General features: G+C 31.9%; 1 protein-coding gene across 1 annotated transcript; it reads left to right on the top strand.

The window, feature by feature from the left end:
- Nucleotides 1-1,469: 1,469 nt before the first annotated feature.
- LOC105320252 (glucose-6-phosphatase 3-like) lies at nt 1,470-4,748 on the top strand. Its single transcript, XM_066071615.1, is given in 7 exon segments — nt 1,470-1,544; nt 1,635-1,726; nt 2,249-2,406; nt 2,941-3,053; nt 3,309-3,617; nt 3,994-4,236; nt 4,507-4,748. Coding segments are annotated over 6 exon segments (1,143 nt in total). The 5' UTR covers nt 1,470-1,544; nt 1,635-1,642; the 3' UTR covers nt 4,743-4,748.
- The last annotated feature ends 11,129 nt before the right edge of the window (nt 4,749-15,877 follow it).

The raw sequence follows: 15,877 nt of genomic DNA, 5'->3' as shown, positions 1-15,877 counted from the left end.
CAATGAAAAACTCCGAAATTTTCCGAATAGATTATAGGCTCAGTAAAACCGCGCCTAACACGACAGTCTAAGACCTACTTTACATTTATGAGTAAAAACAAAAAATATGTAATATTTTTAAAAGGCATAAAATATATTTCTACATGCACATTTACTTTTAATTCATAAAAATAAGCATAATATTAATTCTATATAAAACAAAAACTATCCCGCAGAAACGCAGTTACAATATCTAAATGTATATCAAATAACGGACCGCCTTCTGGCGGCCCGTAATAAGTTTCCCTAAGGAATAATGGGAATTATACTCGGTAGATGTAAATATAAGGTGTTACGGTTCTCCGATCCTCAGCCTTATAGTGTTTTCTTATCATATAAATGTTATCTATCCTTCAAACTTTATTAATGAAATGAAATTAAAAAAAGTATATTGATTGTGTGGTACTTTCATTTTACGAAGTTACTGCAATTTTGGCCTCGCTGAATATGATGGAATAAAACAAGTGGAGATTAATTAAAATTAGAAATAATAAACCATTGTACCGCTGCATACGTGGTACGAACCCCTTTATATTTTTGTTGTTAAGTCTTTGCGGAACCACTAAGCCAAGTATAGTTCAATTATTTGATACCGCATTAATTTTGTAATATTAACAATACAATACTAATTAAATTTGTCTATTTAGAAGGGAGATTTATGGTACGAATAAAAAAATCCGGATAGTTTAGATTTGTCGAACAATACTGATGAACGGAGATCATTAAAAAGATATGGAATTGCCTGTATATGATACACTCGCTGTTAGAAATCAAATTTATTTAATATAATGATAGACATGTTTTTATCACCATTTGTGACCTGTTTTTACCCCCCCCCCCCCCCCCGAATGCTGCATGATGTTGGTTTTCCTCAGCTGCGTGAACGACATTTTGGACACAAATAATGAGTCCGTGAGAAAAATACGGCTCCAAATGTTGGTCGGATTGGGGAAATTAAAATTATAGCTAGTTTCCTGTTGATTAGATATTAGGCCCTTGATTTGCTATATCCAGATAGACTAATTATACAAGGATTATATCACACGGAAATTATTTTACAAATAGAGATGGGACTCATATTCGCTGATAAAATATTTAATAAACTTGCCCATTTTGTTTCAAATCCATAAATTCATATCTATAGAAAAATATTCTTCTCTCTCTCTCTCTCTCTGAGAGAGAGAGAGAGAGAGAGAGAGAGAGAGAGAGAGAGAGAGAGAGAGTTTCTCTTATTAAAACGAAATTTAAATATATTAACTCTGTAGCTGTGTATCTCTCTCTCTCTCTCTCTCTCTCTCTCTCTCTCTCTCTCTCTCGAGAGAGAGAGAGAGAGAGAGAGAGAGTTTGATGTGTAAACGTGCACCTTATTAGATATTCCGGAAAACAGATGAACCACCAACTTATTTTCGTTTTTAGCGAGCTAGATTTAATTTCCAGCTGTAAGTTCAACGTAAACAGGATCGTGGACGACATTGTACATGTATTTTTTGGCCTCTTTTAATCAAGTAATACACCAATGACACTTATAAAAAATTCTTTTAACTTTTCAAATAAATATTCAAGTGCAATAGAATTTCTTTAAAATCGATTGACAGAGTCAACAATGATCGGGGAAGAGGCGGGAGTCATGGAGTATGTCCACCTTCGCGGTGTGGAGATAATACAGCAGATCCAGCACACATTTAGGGTAAACAAATACTTATACGTATATATTCCTGGTCGTAGATATAGACATATGACAGTTCTCCAGCATTGCGATTTATTTCCTCGGTATTCATTTAAAAACCTTGAACTTTTTTTGATAGTTAGTGAACATATGTAGCTATAGCCACTTTTGCCATATATATTATCATTGATAATAAGTCAGATACTTGTCATTCTGATTAAATTCAACAGTTCTGACACGATACTGTCCTCAATCGCTGTATCATATCAGAACAGCTGATTTTAATCAGATTATATACTTGTGTTATAATTACAATATTGTGTGACAGTGTTTTGCCTGTGAAACAGTATAAGGCACAATTTTTCAAAGGAGTTTATACATAAACAATGGAAAACTTTGTTAAAATTGACAAATACCGTTAATTTATTCGGAATCAATATCCATGAACCAATTTTTAAAATCAGATAAAATGAAAAAAAATCACATCAAAACTCCCAACTATTTGTTGTAGTATCTTTAATTTTGCCTTTCTAATCATTTTAGCACCATGTAGACCTGATGCAGTTTCTGACACGCGTGGGAGATCCTAGATATGCTTTCCTTATCTATTTCCCTCTGGCCTACTGTTTTCATCGCTCCACTGGAACAAGAGTATTGTGGATTGCTTGTTTGTCTGAGTGGCTGAATGGGGTCCTAAAATGGCAAGTAACAATAAAGCATTAAGCATCAAGTATCATTTAATTATACATGATTGTAATCTTGATTTTTATCAATAAAAAATTGTAAATTTACTGCATTTTAGGAATTCTCAATTCATGCACAACTCCATACTTACCCCATAAAAAAAATATGACAGAGTTTGATCATTTCAACACTACATGTATTTCATAAGTTGTTGATTAATACTGGTTTACAGTATATACATTACAAAATGAATTGTAGTGTTATCATAGATAAGTCACTGGAAAATGTAAATATTATCCAAAAAAGCAGGTATATAGAGAGCAAGGAATAATAAACACATCAAGGAAAGGCAGACAGATAAGATAGATCCCAGGGAAGCAAAACATATTTATTAGCATATAATGAGTAGCCTACTCAATACTTACTGATAAATATGTTTTGTTGTCACTATGGCAGTAGGAGTAACAACAAAATGGATTTGTTTTTCAAGTGTAGATTAATATACTTTGCAAGCACAAATTCAAAATAAAGTGTATGATTAATTCTTGAAGGATCTTACATGGAGAGAGACCGTATTGGTGGGTGAATGAAGTCAGACTACATGACCATGTTGTAAATGTCCCGTCTCTGGAACAGTACAGTCTCACCTGTGAAACAGGGCCAGGTAATTCAATTATTGAAAACCCTATCAAGCATTGTGTGGGATTAATGCATGTGAAGAATGTTACAGAGTATGAAATATCACAAGTTACATAATTAAAATCCAGTTTAATATACAGGAATAAGTGATAAAAGTTTGTTGAATTCTAGTTCATGTAAGTTGGAGATGCTATCATAAATCTACATTGTTATAATAATTATCTGAATTTGATTGTAAACACAAAATAACTGACATACCGGTAATCGTTGAACAATACAGGCAGTCCTTCAGGACATGCAATGGTAACTTCTGCAGTTCTGTATTCCATTGGAACATCCTTTATCAAACATGGGGTAAAACACACAGGGTATGTTACAACATACTTATCACAATAATTATGCCTGATCAATATTTAATAAACATGGTAATCAGAATTCTTTTCAATTGTTTTTTTTTTGCTTGGTATTAGAAAACTGGAGCGTTCCCTAGTATGGATATCATTTACAATAGTACTTATAGCAGTCAATATATCCAGACTATTTATTGCAACGCATTTTCCACACCAGGTTGTTGCAGGTTCAATCACAGGTAAGTGTATGATTTAATTTAGATCTACTTTGTAATTTGGTCATTGATGAAAAGGAGCAAAATTCTTTAAGCTATATTTTAGGGTAATACATTTATCTTCTAAATCCTGATGATTCTGAAATTATCAAAATGATTAAGATATATAAAGATTGTGAAATGCACATGTATATTTTTTGCTCTATCTCTCTCTTTTCCATAGAATTCAATAGGAAAGATACCTAATATTTTGAGGGTATTCTTCATTCATCATGTAGCTCTGTTTATCCATTTATCTGTAGGCATTGACAATCTTGATATAGCCAGTGTACACTATCCTTACTTTGTACATGTAGATCCCGCACTACTGATTTGGTACACCTTTCTCCCTGATTGACAGGCATTCTCCTGGCAGAGGTTGTCAAACATGAACACACCAGTCACCTCTCCTTCCGTCACTACGTTGTCTGGAGTCTGCTCCTGGTGTCTGGAGTATTTCTGACTTATTCAGGAATCATCCTCCTCGGTCTGGATCCTCTTTGGAGTCTGGGTCTTGCAAAGAAGTGGTGTGCCAAGTCAGAATGGGTCCATCCTGATACTACACCATTCTTTGCTTTTGTTAGGGATGTCTCGTCTCTTCTGGGCAAGTAGTTTTGCTGTAAAAATTTCTGCCAAGTTAACATCTTGCAAAAAAGTATAAGACCTGTTGACACGTCTGTTAGTCTTTAAAATCCGTAGGCATGAACATACATTATCTTTCATAAAGGTCAATAATTACAATGTACTATGTACAAAGTGTTAATACTTCAAAACCTAAACCTAACAAAAGAGTCAATGTAAGTGTTATAATTATTACATTCTTTAATTGGCTACAATTATTTTCCCAATTTTGAAAGGAGGATATTATTTTCAGGCTTTGGTGTTGGTGTTTTATTAAGTGGGAATCGAAGAATTCCAAAGAAGTTGAGTATGGGCCAAAAACTGCTGCATCTTGTGATCTCACTTCTTTTGACTCTGACTATAGAAAACATCAACATCTCTTCATCCTCAGCAATGTTTTATTTTTTTGGATTTCTAAAATTCACTATAATGATGATTGGGGTTGTTTATATTATACCACATCTTTTAAGTAGAAATAAAGTTGAATGATCGTGATGAATATATTTGTTATGAACACATCTGTAAATAATTTACACATTGTATTCTTATTTTATGAAAGATATAGTCTCATAACTGCAACGGAATGTAGATACAAATTGAATAACACGCGATTGCGCGTTATGAAAATTTGTTAACACACACCTTTGCATTTTGAGACTATATCTTTCATGTACTTCCTAAAGGCAGAAAGTTAAACAAATGCAATACATATACAATATGATGCAATATTCATTCTTGTTTAAAGGAAATAAGGAAATTGTTCATGACTAAATCGATGTTTGAAATTAAATTCAAGAACATGAATATCAATTATTATGTAAATGTGATTTTATGCAAGTTGTATTTTGTAACATAAAATAGATGTAAATATCAATTATAGGTTTGTTATATTTATTTTATTGTCGATTGCCCTCGCAGGAACATTTATATAGACTTTAACAATTAAACACTTATCTCACCTGGTGAAATTCCCGTTCGCACACATTTTTTCGATACCTTATTTTCAAATGTGTGCAAAACAGGAACAAACTCATTCAAGCATGTATAAAATATTTTAGGGCCCCAAACATTGATTGTAAAACTGTAAATTTGATTTATTATTTTTTTTATAAAAAGTGTTCGAAAAATAATTACATGTCTTTCTTGTATGACCAGCTGTTTCTGTAAAATTGATACAGAGAGGGTTACTAATAAAATAATACTTCTTTATATTAATCATAACACAACATACAATTTAGGTAATACTTTAAATGGAGTCCACCAAAGACTATTATAAGGGATGAAAGCTTTACAAAGCGCCAAATTCATTTATAATACCCATGCAAGCACAATTTTGGGGGTATATATAATGTAGAAATCACCTCGTCCGTCCATCTGTACGTTCGTCTGTCCGTCTGTCTGTCTGTCAATCGTGTCCGGTCCATATCTTTTTAAAGTTGGAACATTTAAAGTTCTTACTTTACACAAAGATCGTTTGTCACCAGAGAGTGTATTAAGATCAGTCACTGAAAGGAAAAGTGCAAAATATGTGTTCAGTCTGTGAATTTCTTTTGGAGAAACATGAGAAACATTTGAAGTTCTTACTTCATCCAAAGACTGCTTTTCACCTGATATCCTGTCATGAGTTTGACCAAAGGTCATTGAGACATGTTCAAGGTTATTGGAAGCAAAGTCTTCTATATACTTTTCTTATGGAGAAGTATTGGAAGGTCCCAATAAAAAAAGGAAGTGTCATGATCTTGACCCAGGGTCAGTTGTGCAAGTTCAAGATCATTGTTAAAAAGTACATAATTTCTGTCTAGACCATACCTTGCAAATAAATGGAAAAATGATAATAAACTAAAATCTGACACAAAGATTGCTTGTGACCTGTGAATAATTCTTGATCTTGCGATTTGGTCATTTTTAAAAGTTAAAGCATCCATTACTTTTCGATAGTGAAACACTTGAGCTAGGTATCATTTGTGAGCTTGGTCATAGTACCTTTAGTTTTATTTCACAAATTGACAAGAAAATGTTTGTGCAACGTATCGCGGACTCGTGATTTGAGAGTTGTTGCGCTTGCAATATCAATGTCACCAAATAAAACAAAACACAAAAGGCTTTGTAAGACGTCTTTTGGACCTAAAAAATACAATAATGCAACTTGGGGTGGATCTGTACTGCTTTTAAAGCAATATAAGCTGCCAAAATTGCAGTTTTTTTACAATGGCAGTAAAAGTGCTGAAATGAATGTTGATATGATTTTTAAAAAAAGATGCATCGAATATCTACTCTTAATATATCGCTAACACGCCTATATTTGATGAAAAATATGTTCCCCGACATTCCGTTCACGCACTACAATGGCAGCTAATTAATCCCGGCGAAAATCCCGACGATGACCGATGTATTTACAAATGATTCTGATGCTGATCGGGGTGTATCCGTGCCACTTAAGATGGACGGCGAGGTGAGACAAAATTCTATTTACTAATTATTTTGGCATTTTTAACGATGTTATATGTGTTTTTACGTTATTAAAGTTTAGGGATCGCTCGAAACATTAATTAGGACTTCTCTCATACTTCTACTGCTATGAAATATTACAGAAAATCACGGCGATTTCAGTGTGGGGCTCCAATAGGGAAAAAAAAACCCTTTGAACCCGAATTGTCATTTGTCAAAAACCAAAACGTGTAATAGTATATCAGATAATATTTGTACACATTAGGCCTAATATTTATTTTTTTATTTTATTTTCGATAGAAATCAATCTTGAAATTGAAATAAATGTTAAACAACTTTTTAGACAATTGTATAACGTTACGTTTTTTACTTGATGAAAATAATTCAGATGCATATACCGTTAGGGTTCTGAGCAATCAAACTATTAAAAAAAATACAAATAGATCTATATTTGGAGAAAAGAAATCTCTGGCACTTTTTGCATTGTAATTTTTAAAAATTAGGCGTATGTGTACTTGAAGTACATAAATAACGAAAATTGAATTAACAGTTTTGTTGGTTTGAGTTGTCATATAGATGCACGTTATCTCAATGACTTTTTATTGCATGTACATTGTAATTACATGTATATTATTGAATAAAAATTACAGTACAAACCAGTTAGTAATTGTTAGATTTTAGATAGTAGTAGCAGGATTACACCAGAGGAAGAGAACCCGATTCGCTGTAGGGTTACCAACAGGAGACGGGGGAGAGGAAGGGCAAGAGGAAGCTCAGGAAGGACTAGAGATGGTAGAAGCAGAGGTCGAGGTGGAAGACCAGTACAAGACTTTGGTCAACCTGTCAGAGCTGAAGTTGAAAGAGATCAACTGATGCAGATAAATTCATACACCTGAGTTTTGAAATTAAGAATTGGTCAATAATTTCAAAATTCAAAATCAAATTCAATTACTTCTCTGAATATATACTTTTACTGATAATTTATGTCTTTAAAAACCCAATATTGGCCAATAACCCATTCTAGATTTAAATATCCCCCTTGTATAAAAACTAGTCTTTGTAAATCATCTAACATTTAGTTTCATAACAAAGAGCAGAACATTTTTTATTTTATTGTCCAATTTACTTTAGAGATTACATGTTTTGCATTGTAACACTTTGTTTTTAGGAAAGAATTAAAGGCTTATCTTTGGATAGCATGAGAATTGATATTTTGAATGCCTACTACCAGCAAACTAATTTTATTTTCCGAGTTTTAGAAGCAACAAACCATCCATCTAATCTACACGCAAGTCCAATTCCGCCTTCCCCACAAGACATATCTTCTTGGCGTCGCTGCACCCACTGTAGGGAAATGCCAAGTGAAGTTGAAAAACGGTGTTGTACATTTGTTACCAGATCCAAGGTTAAATGCTGCCCGTGATGATGTATAGAAAATAGCGTTGAACAGTTGATCAGTGGTTGTGATTTTTCCTGTCTGATTTTGGATCATTCATCATATACTAGTAATTATGTAGGTTGGGCATTCTTAAAGGGGCATGGTGACGATTTTTTTTCAATTTTTATTGTCTATAATGCTATAATGCAATTTTGATAATCAATTAAAGTTTGAGTGTTTGTCGTAGAGTAAAAGCAAAATGCAAAGTTCACAAATATTTGTAATGAAATTTTTGTTTACACTGGTTCAATAAACCGGTTAAAGTTCTTTTTCAAGATGATTTCTCCCACTTCTAATTCGCTATAAGCATAAATATTTATATTTTCCAGTGGCTTTGCCCATAATAACACTACGTATCCGTATCGATTTTGTACTATATACATGTAGTGCTTATTTATATTTAACTATATAATCGTACAATGGCTTAAAATTATATAAATTTAAATAAGAATTATTCTTTGAGTATTATGATTTGATAATTTGGGTCGAGACGTGATCAAATCTATCATAAAGCCCTTCGGGCTTCATTGGATTTGATAACATCCCGACCGAAATTATCACCTTAAAATTCTCAAAGAATTATTCCTTATTCCTTAAATTAAATGGTTCCTAGCGTTTATCACAAATCCATTTAGGTCTAAATCTACAACTTTTCACTTCAGCATTCAAAACGTAAACAAAAACTTGACATACGCTTTGTTAACGTCACAAAAAATTGTGAGCTCTGTATCTCGCTTATAACACGACGACTGAAACTCAAATTAGAAATGCCTTGCTGGAACATTTTAAACATTAAAAATGGAAAAAAATGGTTTTTGACCAAAATCATGATTTTGCCCCTTTAGAAGGACATTGTCGCGATATTGATCAAATTTTATTTTTCTGTTTTTATTATTCACAATGATTAAGATATGCATTTGTAACGATCAAATGGAGCTAGAAAGTCATTCGTGGAGTTATAGGCAAGGTGCAGAACTCACACTTCTTCGTAATGCCAACAAGGTTCGTGCCCTGCTTTTATTTCAAGTTCAATATACCAGTAAAAAATCTTTCAAGCTGATATGTATATCTTTTAATTCATTTTAAGCATAAATGAACAGTTCCTAACGTTTAACATATTCATTTTTAGTCTAAAACTGGAGTTTTTCTTCAATAATATGTTTTACAGTGCGACCGTTGGGGCGAGCGCAGCATGTGCTCAAACAATGAATTATGATAAATCAATAAAAATAAAATTAACAACGTAAATAAATTTGATTTCAAAATAAAATAAAACGTAACTATTTTTTCAGTAAATTTACTACATTATTCATAGCTATAAGATTTGTTATTTATTTATTAATAAGTAAAGCAATAGTTTAATCTCAGATACAAAAAATTGTTGAATAATAAAGATTTTAAGATAAATGTTCATTGCACTCTAACTCCTCTTTTATAGTGATTGTAACGTTAGTCAGTTCATCCCCCTTTTTGCAGTATACTTTTTTTCTTAAACTTACATACAAAAATTGACTATCATGATCTTGAGAATTATCCTTTTTTTTTCTTTTTGCTTGTAAAGATTTTTTGGATGAGGTTGCCATCCACCTACCCATCCCCCTTTCAAAAAACGATGCTACGTGTACGTTACTGGAAATTAACGTTACCGTAATTATAGTGAATAAAATAAATGTTAGCATTCATCCAAATGAGTGCAAGTTACAATTGTTTCCTATATCTGAAGAAATGTCCTCATTTTTAAGCTTTGCAAAATTTTTCAGCAGATTTACAATAACTTCAGTTAGAGTAATTTCCCCTTATTGTGACGTCAAAGTTCACGTGTCGTCTGACTCTTTAAAGCTCCCCTGAGAAATAAAAGTACACGAAATATACTTTTTTATTTACTAATTTAAAATGCATGATGTTCTTAAACTTACTTCTCAAAAGTTTTACTTTGATTCTCGCGAGAACGTGAGGTTGGAAACCATTGGTACTATGAATTATGGGTCAACATTTACCGACGCCGAAAAAATCTATCGGATCAATGTGTAAACCTTTGTGACGTCACTCGATTATTTTTGATTGAGTGTACTGAGGTGAATTTTAGAGGTAACATTGATTGTATGTCGTATACATCGCTATTGTTTTTATTGTCTTGCTGGTTCTCGTGAGAGTGTGAAGTGATAATTGCCATGATTACAGGGAACTACTGGGACGATTAAAACAATGCATTACTTGTCTGATTTACTGACGCCAAAAAAATCCGTTGAATGAATGTGCAACTAGTCCGAATTTTCTATTCACACATGCCTTGCCGGTAGAGCTGCGCTCGATATTAAAAATGTTGAGAAACGCAAGCAAAGAAATTTCAAACTCTGCAACCTGTTGATATCTCAACAAATGACACTCAAATTTCATTTGCCTATTCAAGATGCTTTACTGAAGCATTGTAGATATTTTAATCGGGAAAAAAAAGTGACTAAAATCGTGACCTTCCTCCTTTCAGGTTAAAATTTATGATTGTGTAATTTAATCTGAATTCTAAAGCTGCATATAAAATGTCAACACTTGAATAATGATGCAGCGATGCAACATTTGATTATCTTTTTAATGATATTTTTCAATTTTTGTGTGTAAACAATTGGTTCAGAATGTATTATCAAGTCACCAAAGTATAATTGTTAGTATTATACACACACACACAGATATATATATATATATATATATATATATATATATATATATATATATATATATATATATATATATATATATATATATATATATATATATATATATATATATATATATATATGGTGATAACATTGCTGTAAAATCATGTTGATTTCAAATATAAAAGTAGCATACTCTAAAACGCTGGATAAAAATAAAAAAATAATCATATATAATGAATGTTATTATGCAGTCAAATACTAGTTTACACCTTTTAAAACATTTTTCATCAATGCTCTAATGTAATTCTTTCCTGCTTCCTTCATTGCGGTTTAAAAAGTAGTACGATGTACAAGTTCACAATTTCACATCAGCTTGAAAACTCCATACAATCTATTGTTATCATTATGTAAAGTATACATAGTTACAAGTACAGTGTACATGTATATGTGCACCTTCTTTGATATTAAGCTTAATTGAAAAGCAGCTGCATTGTCTACATAGTTTCTAGAAATAAAACAACGCTTATTTTCTCTCGTCATTAAGCTTCAATAAGATAATACAATTGTTACTCAAATTCATAAATTCAGCAATCGTGCATTCGTTATGATTAAAATGTAAATATCATTTATTATTTATTTTCAATGCCTGACAGAACATTTACCGATTTCTTTTTCATAAAGTTGTTTGATTTGAACCAAATTTATTATGCAAATATACATTTACATAAATGGATTAGGCAGCAGGCAATGCCTATGTAAGCCTTCTCCAAAAACAATCATAAAATTCATAAAATTGTTATGCGGATATAGCTGTTGAGCATGTCCATGTACCAGTATCATGTTGGTATTAATAATTCTGACTCAACTCTTGTAGAGTTTCCTTAATTGTATTTGCCAAGAGCAGTCCACAACACCCCATGATGTTTCCTTATCGATAACCTGGGAAAATGTATTCATTTAAAGGGCCTATTAATTGAGAACAAGAATCATTGAAACTAATAATATATTATATATGAAATAACGGTATACTCACTTTTTACATGTAGCACCCGCAAATTTAGTACTTTCATGTCGACAATAAAGAGGTTAGCGTTACTGATTGTGTTTTCTTAAATCAAATGAATTACTGATTAACCATTATGATTTAATCTAGATGTAAGAAAATAAGTGCTAAATTGTTTTCTCGATTAGTTCATGTTTTTTAATAGATGAATCTGCAGTTATGCCGAAAATAACAACTTTAAATATAATCTCCAAATCTTTTTAACACATACAAATAGAAAGACGGACATAATTCCTAATTTTCTCTCTGAATTAGAGACTAAATTCATCAAACAGGTATTTTGTACTTTGTGTTTACAATTAATAGTGCTCAAATTTAATATTCATTATTAATAGAATATTAATACGAACGCTTATATACAGTTACATAAATACGAAACATCATACATGTAGTTTCTGAAACGATAGTTTTGAATCACATCTATTTAAACAAAATAGCGTTACACCAATGTCTGCATGGCCTTTATCATCACTGTGATGCCTTCTGAAACTGAAAACATAAAGTTTGCCCACACCTTCTTTTAAAAGACCTTATTGTCCCAGGAGCCAAGAATTGCACCTACTATTACATTTTCAGATTTATATGTCAACTGGACATATCTGTATATGTATTTTCAGATAAAGAATTGAAAAATAAATGCATGAGATGTTATATAGGACAGGTCAGTCTGAAATAAAATATTGTGTTGTACTAAATATATATATATATTGTTGACTTTTCGCGACACTTCTTTGTTTCATACGAAAAGAAAAATTGATCAATTTAGATAAATTTCAAGTATACTCCGGATCTTGAAGGCTCAGTGACCAAAATGGATGAGGTTCAAGATTTTTATGCACTTCAGGAAAGCAAAAATCCGGTCGACTTTTCAGAGAATCTCTCCATTCATACTAAGAATTGTGAATGCGAATGTCGATGTACTGGTTCCAGCTTGTTTTTGGAAATGCGTTCCTGTGAGGTAGAATCTCACTGAAGAAGTCAATTTTGTAGCATGAATACAGTTATTGAAGCCGCATTTCTTTTGGTGTGTTTCTACTGAATGTGTGCTAAAGCTTGCAATATACGATTTCTTTTAAATGGCGAGTAAATGCAAAGTCGATTCCAGAAAAGTAATTGCAATTTTTAACCATCTTTTCCATCCTAATAGACCTAGTAAATAAAAAATGTATGAAGAGAGCTTTTGTTGATCAAAACTGTTAATCCTTTGCGCCGCAAATCATTGTAGAATAATAAGATTTCCGAAGATATCTGTCCATAGTTCACAAAAAAAAATGCTGATCAACAATTTTCCACATTTTTCAGCTTAAAAGTTGGTTAATGCCATGTATAGGTATTAAAATTACTTTCTATTTTACCTTGAGTTACCATGAGTACCTTACCTTTGATAAATGTTCGACCCTATTTGAAAATCTACGTACATCATAAGGATTAACAAAGATGCCTTATGCATTATCTTTATTTCTTTTACACTTAAGTTATTCGTATGGATGTGTAAAATTGTTTACTCGTAAAATATAAAACAGTGCATGGCTACTGTACATGCCGCTTTTCAATAAAACACAAACATAAAGCAGTACAAATTAATGCAATACGTTTTCTTAATTCTAATCTTAAAAATCAATTTTGATTTTGCGTGTTTAATGGTGTAGAATCGTTCGGTTGCGTGTTTTATCGTTTTTGTTCGAGTATCGTGAACATTCAGTTAGTTAGTGATCGTCCGTGTATCGTTCGTAATCGTTCGTGTATCGTGCGTGATCGTTCGTGTATCAGAATCGTGCGTGTCATTTGTCAACAATAACGTTATATAACGAATTTTAGAGACTTTTTTATATACATGTATATTTATAATTTGAACATTAAGCTCCCTTTGTTGCTTCCTTTTTTTCAAAATAAGATTTTTAAAGATTTTAAATCATCACCATTGTGACCTTATCTTAGTCCTGTGAATCATGATTTAAAAAAAAAATTTAATTAACATTACCTGAAGATGCTTTCACACAAGTTTCAGCTTTCTTGCGGTTTTTGAGACAAAGATTTCTTGAAGATTTTTTTTTTGCTGAATATTCCTATGTAAAAAGTAAATCCCCATTCCTTTTGTAGACTAACCTTACCCATGGTGTTGATTATTTGAACAAACGTGAATCTACACTACGTTCTAGCTAATTTACAGTTTTTTTTGCCAATTAGTTTATGAGAAGATTTTTAATGATTTTCACTATACAAATATTATTGAAAAAGTTGTCCCCACCTGCACCCGGGAATGATTCGTTGAACAAACTTGAATATAAGCACTCTACATGATGATTAACTTCAACGTGTAGATTTTCTAAAGATATTTTTAATTTATTCTTTTGTAAAAAATGACCACCCACCCTGAAGTCCCATCCTTAATTATCTTCCATTAAAAGATGGCTTTGCCCTTCATTGTTCAAACTTGCCAAGGGGTTCCCTTTACCAAATTATGATTTGTAAAGTTTGATTGAAAATTTCCAGTGGTTTTGAATAAGACAAAAAAGTGAAAATTTAACGACAATGACAACAACGGCGACGAAAAACAACGGAAACATTTTGATCAGAAAAGCTCATTTAAACATCTTGCTTGGGTGATCTTAAAGGTATAAGCTTTGTGTTAATTGTAATACATGTATAGTGAAATTTGATATGATATAGCGGATAAAAAAAGTTGTTGTACAAACATTAAACTACATTTCTAATTTAAATCATATTGATACACACAAATTAAAAGTGTATCTTAAAGTCATGAAATATCAGAAATATAATATAATAATAATCATTCTTTGATTTTTTATAAGTAATCAAAAACTGTTGTTAATGTATTGTTAAATTTATTGTTTAAATTTTAGACAATACATTGAAATTTATTCTTGAATCTAATTGGCTTCAGGGTGGGGGATATGATAGAAAATGATAAGATAGACTTTAACTTATCTACTCTATCGGGTATCGAGCATCCTGCATCGTACCATATCCCTGTCAACGTACGTGATGGCTGCACTGTAATTATTAACCTGAATGGTTTGTTCTGTCGTTGATATTTTTTTGCTTAACATTTGTAAACAAATATAATAATTTAGCTTAGTTTTTAAAACAATGAATTATTACATCTTTCCCTCGCTTGGTTTATCGTCAAACATTCTAATGTTGGTCATTCATTCAAAATGCACAATTGAACGATTTTGTACATAAAAACTAAAAAAAAAGGTTTGACCAAAAATCGTGTCTAGATTTCTTTAACTTAATGTTTTGGTCATTTCCAATATCATTTTCACAAAAATTACAATCTTTTATTTCAAGATGTTTTGTATGTCTGACTGTCTCCATTGATATTTTATGATAACGTGTTCTGAATCAAGCTAGTGTAACAAGACGTATGGAAAAATATACATGTTTATTTTCATAACTATTGCCAACAAATGATAGATTTAATGGTAACCATACACAAGATATAAAAAAAAGTGTGCATGCACAAGTGCAACAGACAAAGACAATTAATAATCCAATACATATCTAATAAAATCAGTCTATCGTAAGTTCCCATATCTAGATATTGATACAAGTTACATGTACTAGTACATTTTTCTCTTGTTAAGTTCTTTTTTATCACCTATAGTATTCAAATTCGATCACCGTACTTCACAATATTATTTTTACAATCCAAAACTGAGAGTGCTTTACTCAACTATAGAGTAGGTATTTCCAAGTCTATACTTTCAATAATTACAAGAGATGTCGTATGGGGAAAGTTTTATACATGTACGTTGCTTTGTGTATACGGAAGGAAAGCTTAATTGGCGTGGGAATAGTCTAGATCTACAGTCATCAAAAAGAACAAAAACCGTTTCAGATGTTTTTTTTAATGGCTGATAGCGCCATTCTTCTTTCAGTGCAGGATTGCATGGTTTCCTGTTTAAGACATGCTCTCCTCATCATCGTTTGAGTCCGAGGCGAAGTAATTACTCTCGACGGACCGCTCTACAATCAGCAAGTAACTCTTTAGCAA

This window comes from Magallana gigas, chromosome 9 (genome assembly GCF_963853765.1).
Source record: "Magallana gigas chromosome 9, xbMagGiga1.1, whole genome shotgun sequence".
Classification (NCBI taxonomy): domain Eukaryota; kingdom Metazoa; phylum Mollusca; class Bivalvia; order Ostreida; family Ostreidae; genus Magallana; species Magallana gigas.
This window is presented reverse-complemented; position numbering and strand designations above follow the sequence as displayed.